Source organism: Drosophila sechellia, chromosome 3R (assembly GCF_004382195.2).
Source record: "Drosophila sechellia strain sech25 chromosome 3R, ASM438219v1, whole genome shotgun sequence".
NCBI classification, from domain to species: domain Eukaryota; kingdom Metazoa; phylum Arthropoda; class Insecta; order Diptera; family Drosophilidae; genus Drosophila; species Drosophila sechellia.
Genome location: NC_045952.1, coordinates 18,264,689 through 18,287,991, shown reverse-complemented (window position 1 = coordinate 18,287,991; position 23,303 = coordinate 18,264,689). Strand labels below are relative to the sequence as shown.

The 23,303-nt window shown below is 41.2% G+C and overlaps 1 protein-coding gene across 3 annotated transcripts; it reads right to left on the bottom strand.

Moving 5' to 3' along the window:
- Positions 1-674: 674 nt before the first annotated feature.
- LOC6606978 lies at positions 675-18,829 on the bottom strand. Of its 3 annotated transcripts, XM_002031734.2 has the most exons (11): positions 18,714-18,829; positions 17,148-17,287; positions 7,979-8,224; positions 4,153-4,259; positions 2,932-3,041; positions 2,788-2,866; positions 2,454-2,551; positions 2,201-2,392; positions 1,997-2,139; positions 1,698-1,843; positions 675-1,165 (listed from the first exon to the last, which is right to left on the bottom strand). In XM_002031734.2, the coding sequence occupies exons 2-11, from the start codon at positions 17,223-17,225 to the stop codon at positions 1,051-1,053; spliced, it is 1,314 nt and encodes a 437-aa protein (XP_002031770.2). In that variant the 5' UTR covers positions 17,226-17,287; positions 18,714-18,829; the 3' UTR covers positions 675-1,050. The 3 variants fall into 3 exon arrangements, with proteins under 3 accessions (XP_002031770.2, XP_032577420.1, XP_032577421.1); XM_032721529.1 differs by having other exon boundaries at positions 675-1,843; positions 7,964-8,224; XM_032721530.1 differs by having other exon boundaries at positions 675-1,843.
- Positions 18,830-23,303: the final 4,474 nt, after the last annotated feature.

Below are 23,303 nucleotides of genomic sequence, written 5' to 3'. Positions count from 1 at the left end.
CGGAGAGAGAGCGAAAAGAGAGACTAAGATAAGCCGAGACCAGGGGCGAATTTGATGAAATGGGGGTGGGCGCCGGATGTAAGTTACATGAAGAGGAAATAAATATCAGGATGAATCATCAAATAATCTAAACAAAGCTATTAGTAAATTTATATTGTATATGGGTGCGATTATCATCTATTGTATATTTATTGTAATCAATGATGTGAGTTGATTCACCTTTCATTAGGTGCGCGACTCTCACCTTAAATCTACCTGAGTTCTCAGAAAGTATTGCATACTTTTAGGCCTTCTGAGCATACGAGATGCACTTTGTTTCATGGAAAACCTGAAACTATAAACATTTCAAATTTAATTAAATATAAATGTAGGTTATTATAATAAAACGAAAAAAATCGTTAAAAGTTCGTGCTATTTTATCTTTTCATCACAAATTAAATAGGCTCCCTACCATACTTTAATCGCAAATGGAAGATCTCCCAAAACTATTAAATCGCTTTTCTTTAGTCCTCTTCAATTAGTTACTTGGACTCAGCAAAATCGCTCCATGATTTTGTGCGCATACCAATACTTAATAAAACACTTAAGTTGTACCTTTTATTTTTTATTAATTAAATGATTACATTTTAAATAATTACAACTGGTACGTTTAACGCATTTGCCAAATGTTTGTTTCTTAACATTTTAGACTATATTGTAGACTTTATACTTTAAATTAATTTTGTTGGCCTGTCTTTGTTTATTTTTACAAGTAGTTGAAACATTTCACTAATACACATTCGTTCGCACTTATGACAGACTAATGACTTATGTTACGTGGTTGAATTAAAATTAGGCAAATAGAACTTTAGTACGTTTAGTTTAGTATTTTACAGCGGCATCTCGTCTCCAACATCGGCTTGGAGAAAATTTGGAAAATTTGCAGGTCGGCTAGCATTTTCACGTAGTTATGTACATTTGAGACTCAGAACTCGAGATGGAGAGTTGGAAACACTTAAGCTAGCTTAAACAATTAGTTTTCAATATGGTCGCGTATCGATTGGGATCTGATCATATATTACTGGGCGGTCCCCGATGGGCGCGCTGTCCGTGTAACGTGGAATGTCTAGAGCCTGGACGCGAATGCACAATTGCATAATCGTTATCATTATCGATTGGCATCGACCTTCGAAGTACGTTGGATAAGTTTGGATTTAATACAATACATTTCAAATTGCAGAAAGTTGGGGATCAAAGAGGTTCTTCAAGACAGATTAGTTAGCAGCTCTTTAAATTGGCAGTTAGTTATCCATTCGTCTTTTTTATGTAGGGGCGGAGAGTTAGTTAAAGATACAGTATACAAATGCAAATTACTATCGGTTAATTACAGTTGCAGTACTAGGCACGAAATGGTTTTTCATTCTATTTTTTTGATTGTTCTGTTTTTGTGATCTGTTGTGTTGTAATTGTTGGTTTTTTGTCTTTGCGGTTCAGGATATATATATATATATATATATATACGATACATAGAGATACGCAGATACAAGATACTTTGTTGGCATGCTTTTGTTTTTGTATTGTGTGTGTGGCTCCACAGCAACCAGAAAATAATTTGCGAGAGCAGATCAGATGCATTTTGAAGTGTAGAATAGAGGTGTGTGGTGTGTGTTTTCTGTTTGATTGTTTGATTTGTGGAGGCAGCTTAATATCTATCAGACCTATTTGAGTGTATCGTGGAGCCACCGCTGGTGTAGCCCTTGTGGGCATCCCTGCCATGGAGCGAGTAGCGGGATCCGTACTGACTGCCATGCCAACTGCGATACGGATCGTACTCCTCGATAATCGATGGCTCCTTCTCGATGATCTGCAAGTGTTTTTGAATGGGTGAGAACAGCGGAATAACTAGGGGATTTCATAGGATGCACAGAAAAAAAGAGGTTCCTGTACTCAACCATATTATGAACTCTGATTAAACTCTTATTTATCTCTGTGCACCTATAAACGTCAGATTTATTACCTCTGTATTGGCGCAACTGCAGCTCATGGCCGTGCAGAGGAAAATGTTCATCAGCAACATAATCAGGAAGAGTACGCCCAGGGTGATGGTTAGCCACAGCAGCCAACTGGGTCGTATGCCATCCTCGCAATTGCCCGAGATCACTGCACAGATACAATAAAATAAATATCATAAATAACCCAGACGTTCAACGGCTAAACTCACATCTAGCCTCGGCGGGATCGAGCACAAAGACAGTGGTTCCAGCCAAGCTGGATCCCTCCTCATTTGGACCAAATTTCCGGGGTCCATTGGTGCCCTTGCCAAATCCAGCCAGAGCCACGTCGTTGCAGTCATCGATCTCCACACAGCGACCATAGCACTGGATCACATCGCACTGCAGATGCACCTCAGATCCTAAAATTATTACAGAGAAAGTTAGTATCTGGCCTAATAGGGTGAAAATTCCAGGTCCTACCCTCGGGGAATTTGAACATCGAGGAGAGCACCGCCTCGGCAGCACGTCCATCTGCTGTGGGCACAAAACGGCTGATGATCTTCGAATCATAGGGGCAGCTTTGGGAGAATAGAAATCATAAGTATGGAATGAACTTACACTGGAGTTAGTATTTATTAACTGCTATTTTTTTAATAATATGCTATAAAGATATTACAAAATATCTTAACTTTGGGATCTGCTGATGTTTTACTCCATGTAATTTCAGGAGTTAATTGGTTTATTACTCGTTTTTACTGTATACCTTTGCATTTTAATATATTTTTTTTAATAATCGAGGTGTAAATGGACTCACCCGCTGTCGTCAGTGAGCTTTTGGGTCCTGTTCTTCTTATCAAAGGCGAAGCAGTTGCCCACACGCAGTCCATAGGTATCTGGGGATGGTAATAATATGAGAGTAGCGCTAAGTATCGAAAGCCCAGGGGCTGGGAATACCCACCGTTTGGCTTGGAGAACTCGGCGCGGATCTTGTACTCGTGACCGTAGACCGTCTCACGCACTCTATGATCGTTCTCCAGGAACTTGAGCACCACATGGGCGTTGTCATCGCTGGGGAAAAAGTAGTGGGATAGGTGGTTTCATAAAGGTTTATTGTACGAGCAGGTTGGGTTTAACGGTGTATGGCTCTTTAATTACTCCGTACGGCTGATGGCTAATTAAAATCGTAGCCAATAGACCCAAAAGCTTGGGCGAAGCTTCAATTGCAACTGCAAGTTCTGCAATTATGCAATTGCAATTGCAATTGCAATTGCCGGTCATTGCGCTATAGACAGTTGTTTTGTGGGCCAGATAAGCCGTGATACAATAATATATGTATGTGTACACACGTCTAAAACTATTTGTTGTTCGCCTTGTACCACCGGCTGCCAGCACGATTTTAATGTTTGCGTTTACCACACAAATTCTGTTAACAATTTCTTTGCTTTTTTCCGGACTTAACAGAGCGCAACGTTTTGGAAAACCGTTTTTAATGCCATTTTTATTTCCCATCCGAGGTTTTTGTGATGGTATTAGCATTAGTAGCATCTCAGTGGGGATTTTAAATGAATTTTAGCTGAGAAAGAGTTGCGTAAGTCGCAATCGCAATGGCAGTCGAGCAAAGTCATTGGCATTATGCAAATGAGCCGCGAGGCGAGAAGGTAAATTAAATTGTTTTTCGTTCACCTCAAGATGATTATCGGGCCTTCTCAAGACCGTTTACCGTAAATTGAACTGCTGCCCAGTAAGCACTATAAATTTGTTGATTATTCTGCCATTTTGGGGAAATAATTCTCTTTCTCTCCTTTTATTTTTTCTGGCCCGCACAAAAGTGGTGATGGAGTGAAGAAATCGTTAAGAATTGTGTGGCCCAAAGCTCAATGGCCTTGGAGTTCTAGTTCCGCAAAAGGCAGAAAGAAATGCGAACAATGGCAAATGGTGGGCTAAGAGCAACACCTACATGCCTGCATCGCCAAATCGAAGCACAATTTGCCATTTGATTTGCCGCCGTCGAGTCTCTGGAAATTGGCCAGCACTTGGGACTGACGGAAGCTTGACCAAAAATTACAGCACACACAGCTAGTAAAGCGTTGTACATCGTAGCCGAAACAGAACAGATCGGAGCCAAACTTAAGTGCAATTGTCTAGACAGGTTAAGCATTCGCATTCGGATTCTACTTACCGCGCATAGCCCGATTTGCCACAGGTAATCACATAAAACTTATCGTCCGCCAATTCCAGGGTCTTGTGCACACGCACGGCCAGTTGGATGGAGCGCTCCTCCGTTCGCTGCGGGGGATTCCGTATCGAATGGATGGATGGGTGGATAGATGAGGGGGATAGTTCATTTAATTGCCGGTTATTAAAATCTTTATGCCCATGACGTTAATGTTGATTGGTTGGAAAAGCCGAGTTAGGTCCCAATTTATGCTTAGGCTTTAACCATAAAACAGGAGCATTTCGTTTCAGCCAACTCACTTGCAAAAATGCATTCTAAACTACGTGTCTAAGATTGCCTTTCGATATGAAGGATATCGAAGGAATTATTAATTTATTATTCAGCTCTTAACTTGGATTCGAAATATAGAAAAAGTATTTTCCTTGAATTTTTTTATAAAGAAGGCAAATAGCACTTGCATCTTGCGGCCTTCCACAAATTTCTTTGACTGTAAGTGGCTGCCTTAACAGCACGGTTGCAACTTGCACTTGTGGCATGTTAATTGTCACATGATGCAATCGCACAACGAGGAAATGCAAAATGCCGCCAAGTGTGACGCATTTTCCAGTTGTTTATTTTCTCCTTAGCTTAGTAGTTAGTTTTTCCCTCTGACTCTGATTGCTCTTCAGTTGCTGTTGGTTTGCTCAGATACGGCCATCATGGATTTCGGTAATTATTTTAGAATCATTTTGAATATCATCTGCAGCTGGCTTGTGCAGCGGAATGTGACTGCAGATGGGCAACTGTTCCAAGAATCTCTGCGCTCGGCTGGCCAAGATTTTCCGAGGTAATTGCTCTAACTGTTGCCTAAGGCTAGAAAACATTTTTTATGAAGCTTTTTGTATTTTTTTTTCCAATATTACACCACGACCTTGACCCGCAACAGCTTTCCATAAACAGAGATGTACAAAAAGTACACGTTTCTTTGTGATTTTTACGCCAGCTGGCAGTTAAACCAGTTTGCTTTGCCCAGTAAATGAGTGTCAATGGAAGTCAGTAAATACTTGGGTGAGTAAATATATTATTTTATAAATACATTTTATTAACTCGCTGTTATTGGTTTAATCGTACGCCTCCACTTGTGAGGGTATTAAAGCTTTTGATGAATGGGGTTTGGCTTGATTAGAGCTTGGTGGTCAGTGGCCAGTTAAAGCAGTTAGCAAATAAATAAACACAACATATCGCAGTGGTCATACATAAATACCTTCGATGGTCGCAGAGCACTTGCGCTCCATTGGTGGGGAACGTTGTGATGTCACAATCTGTTGCCCAACTCATGCATCACGCAGTTGCATGCCGCAGCGGATGAGCTCATTATCGGGTTATTATCAATGGCCAAGGAAAATGGCAAAGTTGATTCCCTCCCCAGTCATAGAAAATAAACCTAAGTAGACTCTATGAGCGACTCCCATTATCTGTCTTCTAAATGTGTTGAAATTGCCCGATGGCAAATTATCTTGCGGCAACTGCCTACTACGGTCTTTGTATATTGCATTCGCAATTAACATTTAAATGTATATAATGGTGCTAGACAAAGAACCATAGCTGCCATCATCAAATAATGGCAAACAATCTCGACTGGGGCAACCCACTCGCAGCAGGAGCGAAAATAGAAATAATAACAATAATAGTGCCCGTAATAAGAAAAATAAGTTCAAGTACGCCAGCCGAGCCACAATGCCTCGAATGTCTTGAACTTTATGTAAAAATTGTTGGGCGTCTTGGCCATTGTCAGCGCCAATTTCATGCTCTGCCAGCTGCTCCGGAGCAGATTTAAAGATATCTTGAGGTGGGAGTGAGGAGTACGAGTAGAGGTACTGGTGAAGCTGCAGAGACGAGGGCGAAAGTGCAGTCGGTATTTTTAGCTGGCCAAGGTCAGCAGTGAAGGCATTTCGCTCCAGCAATTAAAGCCGCTCGAAAAATATTTGCCAAGAAATAGAATCGAAATTGCCGCCGCCACAAAAACAATTCTTTTGACACAAATTCCACGAAGCCGGCACAACAACATCGAATCCAACATCCACATCACAGCCACAACAACCACAACAGTGGCTTGGAATGCTGTCAAAGTCGAAGCGTGGAAAGTCGTGTCTGGGCATGTGAAATCTGCCGTCTGCAGCTGAAAACTAGACGCCGGCGCAAGCTGCCAAGGCACTCCCTTTCAGAACAGCCAACGAACATTAAGGTACAGTGGAGCATCGAGTACGTGAACTCATTAACGCAACACAGGCCCTCAGAGTCGAGGTAACCAGGTATGCTTGTTTCAAAACTAATCGCTTACTTATCTACTAGGAACTTGAACAATTTAATATTTTTTATAAGTTTTATAAATAAATATTCAGATAGCTAAGCTATAAAAAAAACTACATTTCAACCCTAGCTAAGTGTACTTTCATTAAAAAGCTTAAGAAGCTTATGATTTGTACCAAATGAAACATAGGTTTAATGTACTCGTGGTTTACTGTACAACACTGTACATAAGCTGTGACTATATGCGCGTTTGTGTACACGTAAAAATAAAATTCAAGCCGCAGTTGCGATAAGCGTGATTTAATTTTATGGGGGACCTCCCCTTTTTTTGTTCGCATCCCGAAAGGAAGGTCGGTCTTGAAGCTGCAAATCTCCCCATCAACGAAAGCCGGGCTCTAGTTTTTTTTTTTTTTTTTTTTTTTTACATTTACTGACTGTCTAGAGGGGGAAAAATTGGAATACAGGGTGCGGCCCTTCGGATTTGACATTACAATTAATAATGTTGTATGTGCTTGTACTTATAAGCATCTGGCAGGCAGCCCTATGGATATGGATAATTTGCATTTCAACGCGTTGCACTGGGCCACAGGGCACTATGGCTAATGCGATTTGCCTTTGTCTGGCAATTGTTCGAGTGCGTGTACGAGTGGAAAAAGCCGGATCAGACCCACTCGGAATTGCAGTCGCCGGCTGTCAACGCCTGTGATGCACGTAGGATTAAACTTGATTTTTATTGCCATCGTTACTATACCAGGGTAGCGTCTTAGCTGATTTGCGTTGATTTGGGGCCAAGACTCAAGTACATGGCCGATAGGCGGGCTAAAATTTATGCACATGCGTGCCCTTTTTAGCCAGACAAGGTCTCAGGCCTTGGCATCAGGTATCTCTAGACCCCCATTTGTTGGTCTTTCATTCAGACTGAAGCTCTTGTGTCTGTTGTCTTGGATCGGCAGTTTTCCAGCTGCCCGAGGATTGCCTCATAGTTCACAGTTGGTGGATTTTCGGCAGGGTCTTTGCACTAACTCACTGCCTGAATTTTGGTGGTAATTTGGCAATTTTACTGGCTGCCTGACGAAATTAATTTGCAATTTGTCAACGCGAAGGTGGTAAACGAAAGACTTAAGACACGAACTTTCTGGCTGTGTTGGTAACTGGATGGCAATTGCTGATAAAGCGGGTCTCTTTAAGTTGGTTTTCGTCAATTACTTTGCAAAGTATCTTTACGGTGTTCTGTATAATTTTACACACAATTACATTAGCTAATTATATGATATTAGCAAAAAGTACGCAATGTTCTTAATGAACCATCTTTACCACATTGTTTGTTTGAAAAGTTGTGTACTTCTTTACTCCCATGAACTTTGACATTATTTAATAGCATTCTATTTTCTATTAGCCCTTCTTTCTTTTCCCCGTGCCTAACATAAATTTTGACAGAATTAAAGATATTTTCCCAACCGCAACATTAAGTTGTGCATAGTTTAGTGATTAGGTTCGTTAGAGAAGCGCGGGTTGTTATGCTTACATTGCTCCCACTCACGTTGCTGACCAGGATGCCACAATAGTCGCTGGCGCCCTGTTTGGCCCACAGATTGAGGCTAAAAGCCACCTGGTCGCTGCCATCGCCCATGGCCATGCAGCCGGGAGTGCGATAGTCCCGGACGTGGACGGCTCCCGTGTAGCCGGAGCTCATCTTCACCTTGATGTTCATTGTGCCCGCCTTGCATGTGGCCGTAACATGGGGGGCAAATTCGGATGGGGAAGCCGGTGGTTCCTGTGTTGTGACCTGCAATGAATACGAAATGCGAAAAGCGTTAGGCATGTCTACCATCTTCTCTGGTTAATAACTTTGACCCGATTTCTGGACCCTGGGAACTAACACTAACACGGACCGCAAATTAATGCCAACTCATTGGACAAACACAGTGGAAACAGCAGCCAAAGAAAAAAATTCAAATTAATTTTAAATGGTTAGCCAAAGAGTCAGCCGTAGTCGCAATTAATTGCAAAAAGGCAAAGGCATCGCACACGGACCCGGAGATTGGCCAGAACTTTGGGCCAGAACACAGCTGCCAAAGTTCTGCACGTTTTGGGTCAGCTTACAGCTTACAGTCGAGCGCACTGTCAAAGGCATTTGGCTCTAAGATAATTTATTGGCGTGCTCGACTTGGGCTGCTGTCGCTCCGTCGTGATAATTGAATTTGTGCTCCAGCTTTAAAGCCGCAGAACGTTAGGGCATGACGATACAAAGAATGAAGTGGGTACACCAGAAAAAGTTAAGAACATAGTAAGCCACAATTCTAAGAATTCGATTAAAAAGATTTTGAGGGATTATGATTTCCTTAAGCGAGGAGGAGGTTATTGCACTTTCATATTTGTGTTGGACTCTATAATAAACCTGTACCAATACTCAAACTTAAATGGCACCAATTAGAACCAAAACGATTCAGCTGTGTTCTTAATTTGCATATAAAAGTCACAGGTTGCCAGAATTATTTCACATATGTCTACTTCCGTTTGACAATTGAAAGACTTAAGACACGAACTCGTTTGCTGGTAAGCATGCTTGCTTGTTTGTTAAAGCTGGCAGGCAGACTTTAAACTCTTATAAGGATTTAAATTGAAATTGCGGAACTATAAATGAAAATAATTTTTTCGAGTGCAGGCGCTAGATAAGCCGCGCCAAAGTTAAGTAAGCCATGTCATGACAATCGCCCAGACACCGCCTTTGTGGTCCAACTGGGCTCACGTTTCGCCGGCCCTCGGGCGCTGTCCAAATCGAGGGGATTTCCCTTGGACAGCCTGATCCCAGTTTCTGGTCCAGGCGAAAGGCTTTTGATTTATATTTACTTTCAAAAGGCACAGAGTGGCAGCATCCCGTTCGCCCTTTGCCAGGCTTGCCAAAAAGAGAAAAATATGAAATTTTGTGCAGTCATTGAAGCAATTAATTTCCCATCCGATCATCCGCCGCCCGCTGCAAAGCTGCTACTGTGCGTCAGGTGAAATGCAGCCGGATGACCCAGTTACCAGCTCCAAAACGCTGACAGTGCCAAAAGCATGTTGGCCAGTGTGCCACTTTCTATGGCAACTAGAACATCCACTTTGCATGCCATCAGCAATTTATTGTATCTCAATGCGCCGGCCACTTTAATCAAAAGAAAAAAACACAAATCCAGAGGAGAGACAATGACAATGCGATGGTGGTGGTGTATCCCCACCGTCTCCGTCGATCGGGAGTTCAATGCGCCGCGAGGGTCACATGAGTGGGTCCCCAGAGTGACTATGGCGAACTCCCATGACAATTTGTCGCTCGGCGAAAAGGCAATTGTTTTGCATGGATTTTTGCATTTAGTTTGCTGTTTTTTTTATGTTTTTCTTCTCGCCAACTGCAAGCGGCAGTCAATTAAAATAGTTTTTGCATGCTCGTTTCACTATCGTTTCGAGTGTGGCGGCGGCTTGTTAAAATAGCTAACCCAAAGTACAGCACGCCGCTATTGTATTATGCAACACGCTCTGATTGTGGTTGGGGCAAAAAATAGGAATAGGAAAAAAAACCAAACGCAAACCCAAATACAATTAGACACTTGCGCTGCCAGTCACGCCATGGCCAATGAGGCAGTGAGCCGCGGCATTTGGCTTGATGGATTTTCCCCGCAGGACACTACGGCCGAGTGATTTCTCACAAATTCCTACTCCTTTGCCTTTCCCGCACCGAACCGATGCAAAAACGTATCGCAAAATCGAAACGCAGCTGGAACCAGATGCGGAGACCCAAAAGACTGGCGGACTCGCCCAGGATCATTAAGTGGAGCCCCAGATGGATGTGATTTATATGGCTGCAAGGGGTCAGGCCATAAACTAAAAGTGTTCGTACCGCCGCATTTAAGCAGCTTAGCTATTAAGCCAAGTGACGTGGGCAATTAGTACAGGAAGGCCAACTCGTTTGTATTTCTTTTTTTTTGCCCGAGCAATTATCTGCTTAAGAATGACAAAACTGCAAGACTTTAAGTGAAAAATGGAGCTCTGCCAGGGGCGGTTGGGGGACCGCCCTGAAAATGCTGGAAAACATGGGAAATTAAGTTGGAGCTATTGGGCGAACGATTTAATGATCTGTCATAAAACCAAATTAGTATTTATGTGTCTGCAGACAAATGAATGTGTTTGCTTTTTTTTACAATTGGACAATAAAGTTTTGAGTAGCACCTTGCGCAGATGTAATACCTTAGGTATGGTATGAAAGATCACATGTGGATTTTAGATCTGGTAAAAGTAAATTTGCCAGCTTAAAGTCATAAATAAATATTAAAAACAACCGTATAAACTTGGAAATTACAACAATTTAAAAGTGCATTGTAACTAACATGGTTTATCTTAAAAGTAACAACGAATAGTAGGGATGACTTTTCTGCAAGCACTCAATGCCATAGATTCTCATATCGTTTTTGGGACGTAAAACTTGAGCACCTTCTTAGCTTGGGCAAGTAAATGTGATTGTGATTTATGTGAACAGCTAATTCCACTCAATTTACGCTGCCAGCCAGCCAGTCAGGGTGTGTTTCCTTTAACTTAAATATTTCACAAGAGGCAGCGAAGTTTTATTATTTTTTGACATGATTTCAGATTTTTAGTCGAGCGATACAATCTCTAATAGCCCAAATGCAGCTGCGCATAGCTTGCCGAAATAGATTGCCAAACATATTCCGATCGCTGGGAGTCGAAAAACATGTGCTGCCAATTTGGCTTAGAAGCTGAAAAACAAAAAACTCGTGCATAACAAAAGGTGGGGAGTCGCATACATATTTCGCGTGCATTTGAATTTCCGCTATGTGGCGCTCGGGCAATAAAGCTCGGATCGAAGTAAATTATAACATAAAGTCCGGGCCAAGCCTTGCCAAATCCAACTAAGACTAAGCCTGGTTTTCAGATGGCCAAGAGTCCAGCGAATGCTTGCTGATTGCAAATTGTCACGGTATTTTCGCTGGCAGCGCATAAATTGCCGTTTAACTCGCATTACAGTACCGCGAAAAACTCCAGATGGGAGCGTATTTATGTGGCGGTTGTGGCTTTTTGGCCAGAGCTTCAGCTTTATCGGCTTGGACCTGGCCGAAAAGCTTAATGAAGCTGACATCGCCGGTGGAGGAAACCCGTTTCGAGCTTTGCCTGATTATATAATGCAAACGGCGAGTGAAGTGACAGCTGAAAGGGTTTTTCCAACGGTTTTATCTTTTGGTCAGGAGATGGGAGCTAGGAGTTAGGGTTCACCGATAGATAAACAAACACATTGAGCAGCAGAAGGAGGAAAGGCCGTGGGCAATTAATGTCGCCGCGGCTTCAATTAAATTTCAATTGCCGGCGCGCTCTTTCCATTGAAGTTCTGACGCGCTAATTCCATGGCACGTCGCTTGGACCCGCGATGGTTCCTCCATGGTGGTGGTTACCTGTTGGCCCCACCTTTTGACTCTCTGTCAGCGGGTCTGCACGTTCTGGCGGCGACCCTTCCACCGATTCGGTGGGTCAATTGTGTGCGGCTCATAATGAAACGCTGTCGTACCATTAATATAATAATAAGCACTTGTTCGCCGCCCAGCTCCCTCTTCATTCCCAAAATCCAAATCATATGTCTGGCCTTTTGTTAGGAGCCCGTTGAAAGGTCTTCAATAGAAAAGCTTTGTAGCTTCTACAAAATATTGCTGAACAACATTCCAAACGGTGTGTTCTCTGCGTTGTTATTTATGTTGCTTATGTTGCTTATTTATCGATGGTCCGCAGAAGAATCCAGTTCCAAAAAAGCAGTAGCCCCGTCCAATGTCTTCTTTTAATGAGTTTCGCTCCGACCAGCTGGGAAATTATGCTAAGTACTTTCTATTCTTCATGCTTACAAGGGCTTGCCATGTTTTGAAAGTTTTCTTTAATTGAATTAGCCTTCTTTTGGCGGCCAAGAAAGGGCACTTCTTTTATCCGAATGTTCTCATCATCATTTCACTACATGGTTAAAGCCAATTTTGAGGTCCGAAGTGCATCTTCATAATTATCTTTTGTGTTTAATTTTTAAGAAATGCATATAAAGCCTGACCTTAAAGGTTTTTGTAAATGAAATTAGCTCTGTTACCCAAAACATCGAATTATCAAATAATTTAAAATCCATTATACATGTTTTTTTACTTTCAAGAACTAATAGCCTGGTAATAGACATTTCGATTTTAGATTGTCGTTTTAACCCTAAAACTTATCACAAAAAAGGTCACCCAACGTGCATTGGCAGTCCACACTTTCATTTAAAGTTTTAGACATTACCCCATAGTCATCATTTACTTGATTGAAACAATCGCTTATCGTGATTCTGAGCTGTCACACTTTCTTTGGTCATCGCCTTAATTGCTGACAAAAGTTTGGCTGCACGAAAAGCACATTTTGAAAAAGTTAGTTCCCAGCAGCCGAACCAAAAACCAAGAAAACAAAAACCAAAAAACTGCTCTCGGTGTGTCTTCAATTTTCATAAATGTGCACTTTCCATGCGCATCATTTTGGACAGAATTTGAAAGCCAGGCCAAGTCCCATACTGAGTTGAAAATTACCCAAAAAGCCCTGGGCTTCAATGACAGTCGGCCGTGCAGCGAGGAGGAAAGCAGAACTGGGGAATAGTTTTTCCCATTAGTTTCAAATAAAACCTACTTTTACCTCGGGCCACCGAAGCTGGAGCAGAAAAACAAAGGTAAAAACAATTGCTAAATTGTTTTTTTTTTCTGTTACTGTCGACTGACTGACGGTCTGGCGGAGAACGCAGAGAAGCAGAGCAAACCTGCAGGTGAACAATGCAATTTAATCAAATAATGAACATGTGCTAGCCCAGCCGCAGGCAGTGTCAGCCAAAGTCAAACAAAAGAAAGAACTTTCTCCGTACTTGCGACCAACGATGACCCAATATGCCAAACACTTTTGCATAAATTTTAATGAATTTCACGCTACACCGATCCGCTCAGCATTGAGCAAAATAATTCGCACTGCTGGATCAACGCGGCGTTAAATTGCGCCAACTCAGTGGCTCGGTTATTTGCCAAGTGTATTGGTATTACTCCGGTCTCACAGAGCTTGTGGCTCGGCAGTGATGCCAGCAATATCAAAAATCAGTAATCGGTATAATATATATATTATCCATATTTTGTAATAAATCCAGACATTGATTCATTGATTCGTACAGTTTCTGAATTAAAAATAAGAAATCGAAAGTAATACAATATGCATTTAAATCTGTTTCTATATCCTATGAAATGACTTTTTTTAATCTCTCAATTGTCACCACTGAAACTAACACAGTTTCGTGCTTGAATCGTTCGGCTTTGACATAAACATACAATTTGGTGGCCAATTTCCTTCTGGCCAACTCCCCGAGAGTTATGACCAAAGAGCCATAGAATCTAACTGCGCACACTCAATCTAATGGGTCCAGTCGCGGCAAGTCGACATCATCTCTACGATCGAGTGAACGGGATGGCTATGGCAACGGCAATGGCTTCCTGTCCAGGGGCCAGACATCAGAGTCGAACCTGGTAGACTACGACGATACTACTAACCCAGTGCTGAACTGGCGTTGCGTGCAGTGACCAAACTGGTTGCTCTTCTAATTGCCCCGGTCTCCAGTGCGTGGCGATCGGTTTATGGAGACGGGTGCCAGGTCTTGGCCAGAACTGCAGTTCACTTCATTGCACCCGGTGGAGATCACTTTTGTGGTCAATATGCAGCCGTCTTTGCGATGCTCATATTTTCTGTTAATTGGAGCATAATGGCCGGACTTAAGGCCCGATATTCACTCGGCATTCTGCGGTTATCAGCGGCTCAAACAAAAACGATATAAATCCCGGCTCAATTTGATAAAACCATCTTGGCCAACTGTATCTGGCACAAACCGTTAGAACTCATACTCGTAAAAAGAGGTAAACAAAAACTAAATAAGAACTTAAAGAATTTCAATGAAATGGCCGCGACAATCAGCAAGTTTGTTGTCTAAGTCTTTTGTTTGGCGGCTGCTTGAAGTTACCCTGTTATTTTCTCGGCCACTGCTGCTAACTCATCTAAAGTTCTGAGAATAATATATCCGCGACTAAGTCTGAGTAAACAATGAATCATATCTTTGAGCACATTCATACGCATACTAAAGCTTTATTTTTTACTGCCTGCCGGCAACCGCAGCTGTAATTCAGGTAGGGTCGAAGATTTAGAAGGAGAATCGAGGGGCCGAGAGTTAAGACCACTGTGGGGCACTTCAATTGGCTTTTGGCAGCCGTTCTGAAGCACGTGCTTGTCAGTCGAGAATGGATTTGCGGTTTATTTTGATACCCTCGCAGGGGAAACAAATCAAGTGGGTAGCTCAAGTTTCTTCACTCCAGGCAAATTTTTTTTCAAGTCGTGATTGCTATTTGTAGAGCAAACAAGACTCCTATCAATAATTGTACTTTGCAAGACTCACAAATATGGAAGAGAATAAGAAATCTGTTCTTGTCAAATTCATTTTCAATGACTTTAGTGTACACAATATTTTGTCTGCCTAACTTAAGCTTCATGCTCTGTTAACTTGGGAACGATTTTATTTTTAAGCATCTGCTTTTAAAATAAGTTAGATCAAGTTTCCTTAAGACTGGCTGAATAGTTTGGCTTCTTCCCCACTGAAAAGAGCACTCAACTCCAAAATTTTGTTTAATCCTCACAACTTCAACCGCAACACAAGCTACCTGTGGTCGAATTTAAAGCGTCACTTCTGGCCAAATACGCCACATTCTTGTTCGCTGTTTGGGTTTTATTTTCTGAGCTCTTTTTTTATAAATTTTACTTCATATACCGAATCGTAAATAAATGGTGGGTTGTGTTCGTTCTCTTATTTGGTTGCTGGCAGGCCAAAGCCATGACGACATGGCAATACAAACCGATTCGTTTCATATATACACATTTACGTATGGATTGCCATATATTCATATTGAATCGGATGGCATCGAGAATTAGCATATTTCATTCGCTTTCAGCTTATTTCTGTTCGCTGCTCGCTGACATTGAAACTGATTTTAATGGCCCGTAACAACAAAAACATGGCAATGGCAATATGTACAAGTACACGCTAATGTGCAAGTCAATATTTACCGAATGAAGGCGTCGATTTAAATGAGTTAACCGTCTACTAGTTTTGGGCATCTCTATGTCAAAACGATGGTGCGTTGAGCATATTAATCGAAGGAAAAGAGAACTACTGGAGCCTGTGCTAACAGTCATGTGAGTAACTGAAAACCAGCCGAAAAAGGCGCTAGTTCGTTTATTGTTTAATGAGTGTGAAAAGCGGGTTGGCCGAGTACCGCAAGCCAAGCCAAGTTTCAGTTTTAACCGACACTCAGCTCGCACACATGCGGCGAAAATTACTTTCGCATAAGTTGCTGTTTACATGGGTATTTTTCTGACTTGTCTGACTTTTTGGCCAGACGCGGCGACGGGTAAACTTATATCATCGTCTCCGTCGTCATCATTATGATCATCATAGCCAACAAGATGATAATTACCCAAGAGACTGCGTTTTGTTTGCCGTTGCTTTTACGTATGCTTCAAGGTTTTGTGAGTTTTGCATTAACCAAAAGCCAACTAACTCGGTCGCGCAGTCTCTGTTTTCCCAGTACTTAAAGTTTTCGAGCCAAGCTGTTAGCCGTAGGCCGTTTGTTTGCCAAGCCCAGAGAGTGAATTTTGACGCCCACACCCCGAAGCCCGGCATTTCATGATGTCATTTTCTCCAACGGCCGCTGACTTCGATGTATAGTTCAACATACCCGTTATCAATTATTTGGCGGGTGATGTGGGCAGCGACAAGGGCGGATCTTGTCAAGTTTAAAAAGCTCAAATGTCAGGAAATCATTTGACCAGTCAAAAATCAATAATTTTGTGACAGCAAGCATTTTGGTTTTAGTTTTAAGTTATATTTATGCAAAACAATAGAAACAGAAGTACTTCACTTTATACAGTAAAAGTCCAAAACAATACAGCACTGAAATCAACTAATTCATTTTCAGAGAAAAGTTATTGTTAAGCAAAAACAAATCTTTGGCTTGAAGTGTCGTGAAAACTGAGGAAAAATCCCCCCGTTCGGCCAAATCCAGACTTGAGCCAATTTCAATTGGTGCCGAGCCCTAAAAACTCTCACCATGATAGATTTGTGCCATTTCATAGGAAAACTGAAATCGAACCAAGCTAAATCAAAAAATGAAACCAGAACCTAGTAAACTCCTGAAGCGCTCACGAACAATGGACCAATTTTTGGGGGGCTTGTGAGGAAGGGCGAGGAGGGGGGCACAGTTGGGTAAAAGTTAAGATATCGGTCAGTGGCACATTTGGAGTATGACTGCGGATAGTCGGGGAATCGGGCAATCGGAGCACTAAGCCTGCCCGCAGAGTTATAGTTATGACCGTGGTGGAGTCACGGCGATGGAAATTGCTATTGATAAACTGGCCCAGCTGCAGTCAATGTAGAGTTCATTAATTTGTCTGCCCTGGAAAATTGCCGAGGAAAATCTAGAGGCCCAGTTCGGACCAAGCCCAAGCCATGGATACGGTAGAAAAAGGCATTGTAGAAGATAGTAGGGCCTGGTAGTTAACCCCGTTTTCATGGCCGTCGCAGAACATTATTGTATGCAAATGAAAAGTGAAATGTCCAGAAAGTGGTCTAATTATCTTTCACTTACCTGTCCAACCAGAAACAGCAGCACGGGCAGGAGCCAAAGGCCCTGGCTATCTGGCCTCTTGCCTTTCGTCATCATCATCGCGTTCGCTTCCTAAGTCTTTCGTTTGCCTTTGTTCGCGGTAGTGTTATCCTTTTGGGCAGCTGCAATTACGCGGAACGTTTATCACCCAATTGACCAATTGTGCAATTGTCTGGTTCTGATTATAGCCCACTTCATGCAACTCACGCAGTTGTCAGGCTGCAGCTGCATTCGAATTGATGGGTTTTATTCGTTAAATCCCATTCCTACTAAATTACTCATCCGCCGAGTGACTCAAAGCAACGGCTGAGAACAAAAGCTAACCTTAGTTGCACTAAACAGAACTTATCTCAGGTATGAATTTTCTATTTATCACATCGTTTTCATCTAGAGAGTTTTATTTTTTAAAGCCGTTTGAGATGATTTCGAGAATCTGGGAATCATAACTTTCTATGAAATTTTTAAGTATACAAACGTGACTCGAGTGCATCGGATTTCTAATCTTTTAATATGCCCTTTTTGATCTGATTAGTTTTTTCTAAGACAACTCATCCCATTCTCACGTATTTTGATTTCGTTTTCGGCTCGACCCCGACCCGATTGAACCGCGCCGAATAAACCTCAAAGTGGAGTTTACTCGGAAAAGTGTTTCGCAAATCAAATGAAATAATGAGTTGGAATGCCGCAAACGAGTTTGCTCGAAAATATATTTGTTTGCCGCACAAAGATCACAAAAAATAGACCCACTTACGTCATTTGCTGAAAATGTGACATAAAAGCTTAAAAAGCAAAGCAATCGTTAATAAAATTGACATTTGTACCAGATTGAATATTTATTGTCAAACTAAATATCAACATGTTATCTAAAAAAAAGAGCTTAATTTATGCTTCTATTTTTTGTGACTTGAAGTTATTTATTGCCCTCCTATGTGATTTATTTAGCTTTTCTAACAGCAAACTCAAGCGGAAATGCCTGACACACCTACACACGCAATTCTGAACTAACATTATCAAGCAACTTTATAATTAAAGCATTTTCATGCAGCTGGGCAGTAATATGCAGTGCATATTATGCACCATTCAAGTCAACCTAAGGCTTTTAGCAAAAAAGTTAGTCATTTTTATTAGTTAATGAAAAAACTTAACTCGCATCTGAAGCTACAGTTAAGAGAGTTAAGTTTTGGGCTAAGAGCGCATCTTAAAGAGAAACGAGAAAAACTCAACTAACTCGCAAATTCGCGCAATTTCCAGACAATTTAAAACCATAATTTAAATGTTAGCTAGACACTCAACTAACTAAACCTATTTTGCATGAAGTTGGCTATAATCAGCAGTAGTTTTCCATCATTAAACTTCATTTGTTATTTCGTTTTTGTTCACTTTAAAGTTTATACATTTCGCTGCTCTTTGCAACAGAGCGACGTGTGAGCAACACGTGAAAACAAGTTTTATGCAACAGCTCATTGTTTACTTATTGTTGTTGGGGTCGTTTGTAAAATGTGTTTATTTATTCGAAAAAGTTGTTTTTATTTGCTATTACTCAGCTACCTGAACTCCGCACGGAAGATTAGTACTTTTGAAACGCGTTAAAGCACTACAATTGTTAAATAGATTTAGACGGAAACTTTCCGCTTGACACGTTAACAGTTCGAGAGATTGTTGGCAACTGAATCGCAGAGACGGAAATTGCTCTAAGCCAAGCTTTGCTGTTTCAGCTTGGCTGCTTTATTTTGTTTCTTTTTGTTGTAACTCTCTCTTTCTCTCGCTCTCTTTGCGCTGCTCTTTTTAGTCACATCTTCGTTTGTTTTGGCCATTTTTACTTTGCCTACTCATTCTGGCCATCGAAGGCGTTACCATATCGCTGGAAAAAGAATTTAAGCCATTGTTTTGGCGCCCAAGCAACAGCTTGGCCCAGTTGCTCTCTATTTTTATCAATTCGCCACGCTTGCCGATTTAAATTTTAGAATGTGCGTCAGTAACTCTAGGTGTAAAACCACTATATATCTATATCTATCTATATCTATTTTACAGTATATTTTAATATCCAACCATTAGGAAAATATTATATACCTAAACATTAAATGCTATTTGTTATACCCATTAACCATTCAAAGCAATGTATATTTTAAATTATTTAAAAACATTACAATTATGCTTTATCAAAAAATATTTTTTGAAAAAAATAAATAATAAAATGCCAACTTAATTCAAAATGGTTGTATTAAATTTGCAAGTACTAGATCTGTTGCATACACTATTTAGCTTGTATAAATGGTTTTTAATAGTGTATTATATAGTGGTGGTTGTTGGAACTTGTAGCGTAACGCAGACTTCAATGAATCGATATGCCCGCAGGTTTCTCTTACTCACGCATGCGCACCAATTTTAATGTGGTGGTGTTCTTAAAAGAGAGTAGGCAGTGTTGGTAAAATATATAAAAATAACGGTGTATTTCAAGTAATTTTAAGAAGTTATTAATAATAGCCTGGAAAATGCTGAATCATATTTTAATTACTCATCCTGCCTGATTATAAAACAACCAGTAGTGGATTATTGAGAATATATTTTACTATAAAATGAACATTGCACTGACTCTCTTTTCAAAACTCTCTCCAATTTCTCTCCCTCTCTTTGAGTACTTACATGCCTTTACATTCGCACATTTCTTTTGGTGGGAAACTCTTGGATGAAAAGCCCACTCGCTCAGTGAAAATTTCATCACCGTCGTTGACAGTTCAGCCAAAATTCTCTAGCTCCACAAAATTCGCCCAGCCAAATCTCAAAATTATCTAAACTACATTTTGTGTTCACTTTTGATCATTGAAAGTCATCGTTTAACGTTTATCGGCCATTCGAGTGGAAATTTAAGAGCCAGAGCTGGAAAATTCAAGTGAATTTTTAGCTCTTTTCGGTAAAGAAAAACGCAATTACCCAAAAATCGAAACACGGCTAAAGTGAAAAAAAAATATATAAGAAATTTCTGTATCAGCTAGTCAGCGTTGTTTGCACCGAGTGTGAGTGCGAGTGTCTGTGTGTATTTTCTGTGTGTGTGCGTGTGTGTGTGGGTGTGTGTCTGTGTCTGTGTCTGTGTGTGTACGTGATAAGCGTAGACAGACGCCTTAACAACAAAACTGAGACCCCGAGGTTAGAGAGGCACCATCGCTTTATTGAATTACAAGTAAAACAAAGAGCGCGACTTAGCTGGCGATTAAAGCGTCCTCAAAAAGGGAGAGGTGGAGGCCATGTCGGAAAAAGGGGGATCCAAAGTGGGCGGTGGCAACCTGATAACCCACAAACCCACTGCCAGCGGGAGCCGAGCAAATAATCCTGAGTGGCGGTTTTGATACTGCTAATTGCTTGGGAAAAATTAATTAAAAACCTTGCACTCTAAAACTATTTACCACTGGTCGCTTGGAGAGAAAATTCTTAATACTTTGCTTTAGATTCTTAGCTATTGGTTCTGGGTAACTGATACTATTTTTAAACAAATTATCTTAGCTTAAAATTTCATATAAAAAGGACACCAGAACCTCAGAAAATGCTTCCTTTAAACAATAATATATCCAGAAAGCTTCAATTTAAATGCACAAGCCCAATTTTATTTCTTGAGCTTAAAGTGGCATCAACTTTATAGCTTAGCTGAAATGAAAGCCATAAAAGTCTTTGACCCCAGACGGAAATAGCTGCCACAATTTGCGTGAGCCAACGCTACAATTTACTCTGAAATGCTTTGCAGTTTTAATTACCATCGAAAAGACATTACGCCCTGTTTTATGACAAGCCAACGCACATATCAACACACAGCATTCTCGGAAGGGAAAAGCCACTGGAAAATGGGTTAAATGTGGCTGCAGGTGCTGCAGCTCCGGATGTAGAGTTCTGCATTTACCCATTCCGCAAACCATTCTCGCATTGCAGTTCATATAAAACGGTTGACAGAAAATGCAACTGCTTAAGCTGCCATAAAAGGGAACTTTAATTTGCCAGTGACGTTGATGGATTGTGGTGCTACTTCCCTCTAACCGGAAAAATAGCCCGAATCGCCCACAAGATCGGGGGTTAAGCCGGGCTATAAAGTTTTTCCAGCACAGATTTGTGCTGGGTACCAAAAAGTTGCGGGCAAAAACAGTCCACAGAAGTTCCAAAGCCTCCGGAAAGGGCAACACAACTGCCGAGACCCTCAACACGTTACTGTGATTATTAATTCAAAAAGTTTTCACACACACGTACAGCCAGGCAGCCAAAAAGTAGAGGGAAGTGTGCTCCTTCAGACAACACGGCGGATGAAAATATCCCGCAAACGAGCTTTACTGGCAATCCGCCGAATGGCAACACATGTATATCGATGCTAGACGTTTATGAATTATGCAAGAAATTCCATGAAGTTAAGGAGCCTGACCAACTTAATTTGGCCAAATAACGAGGCCCAATCTGCTGGCTGGATAATTAAATAAGACTTAAAGTTGGCCAAATAAGTAAATCGAAAAACCGCTCAGTTATTACTGTTTTGATAGGCAAAATAAGCAGAGCAAACAAACAATCGGGGCCATCAATAATGAAATCGATTTGTATAAGGTCTACTTAGTCAGCCAGCCTGCGATTTAGTCTGTCTCTGACGTGCGCTGAACTTTGACATTTGGGAACACGCTAAAGGAAATGCCAAATGTCAGAACTGTCCGTGTTGGAAAGTGCAGCTATCGCACAGCTTCTGGTCGAGAATCAGAGAATCCCAGCTCAGCTGTGTGTGGGGGGCCAAAAAGTAAGTCACAGACAGAGCGGCGTCACTGCGTATACGTAATCTTCTTAGCCACAACAACTCATTATTAGAGCTTATGAAAGGAGGAGTCGGGATTTTATTATCGCAAAAATTGGAAAGTCTTGACTTTCTAATGAACTTCAACAATGTATGTGCATCTCATTGGACCAGCAAGGACACCCTCAATTGTTCAACCCTAAAAAGTAGGCTACGAAAAGTTGCACAACCGCCTTGAATATTTTAGTTATGATAAGTGAATCAGCACTTCGCTTGGGACCTTTGGGACCCATTAACGCAATTTTCCCGCACTTAGCTGGGACCGCAGAGGAAAAAGGTTTGGCTTGCTGATTTGTTTAGGTGTTATTTACATACAACATTTGGTTATTTGGCTGAAAATCTTTCTGATTTTTTTCGTATTGCCTGGGGATGTGTGTTTTCGAGTGTTTCAGTGCGCGTTCTGTGGTGTTTGTATACTATGTCCTACATAGAGGCCACTGCCAGTGCAATGAACCAAAAACAATGTTTTGCTTGGCAGTCGACGGCAAAAAAAGAGAGCAACAAAAGCGACAGTCAGTCGTCCCTTGGGATGTTAACCAGTCGCTCGTCCGTTCATTCATTCCGCCATACATCCATCCATCCAGTCGTCCCATTGCTTGGACATCCTCTGCCTGATAGCTGTCCGAGTTGATTTGCTCTTTGTGTTTTCCCTTTTCTTTTATTTTTCCGTATTTTCTCCAACTTTTGGCGATAAGTTACCGGACTGAAGCCAGCTAAATAAAAGGGTTTCGATGAAGTTCGTCGGGGGAATATGTGTGGCAGTGATGAACTTTAAGATGCATTGGGTTTCATTTAATAAGTGAACTATGTGATTCAAGCGACAAAAGACATTAAGCTTGATTGAGTTTAAACATTGATGTCTTTTTCATACTCTGTTTAAATATATCGCTGCTTATTTCAAATTCACAATATTATTTATTATTTATTATATTAACAGAATATTTAACGTACAAGCTTCTACTTTTGCACATCAGAAAGATGTAAACGATTAATTTTCCTTACATTCAAATAATTTGTAAGACTAATTTCCTAACTCCCTTCTTACAGATTAAAATAGCGACCGAGTAGCTTGAGAACCGTCGTAGTAACGAAGCGAACCCCTGCGAAAACGGAGGCCAACTGCTCGACTTAATTGTCGACCACTGTCAATATTAGCGCCATCGCAACTGCTGGGTGTGGGCGAATCTGCGCCCCGCCACCGGTAAGACTGTTCCAAGATTCGTTCTGAAAGAACCCACTCATTTCACTTTGGCTTTTCTAAATGGCACCCAAAGATATCACTCGAATCATATGCCAAAACACACTCACATATCTATAGCCTTGCT

Coding starts and splice junctions, on each gene's coding strand:
- LOC6606978 (XM_002031734.2), bottom strand. CDS start 17,225: ATGATGATGACGAAAGGCAAGAGGCCAGATAGCCAGGGCCTTTGGCTC. Junction 8,225..17,147: donor TGCTGTTTCTGGTTGGACAG/GTAAGTGAAAGA, acceptor TATTCATTGCAG/GTCACAACACAGGAACCACC. Junction 2,867..2,931: donor CGAGTTCTCCAAGCCAAACG/GTGGGTATTCCC, acceptor TACCATCCCCAG/ATACCTATGGACTGCGTGTG.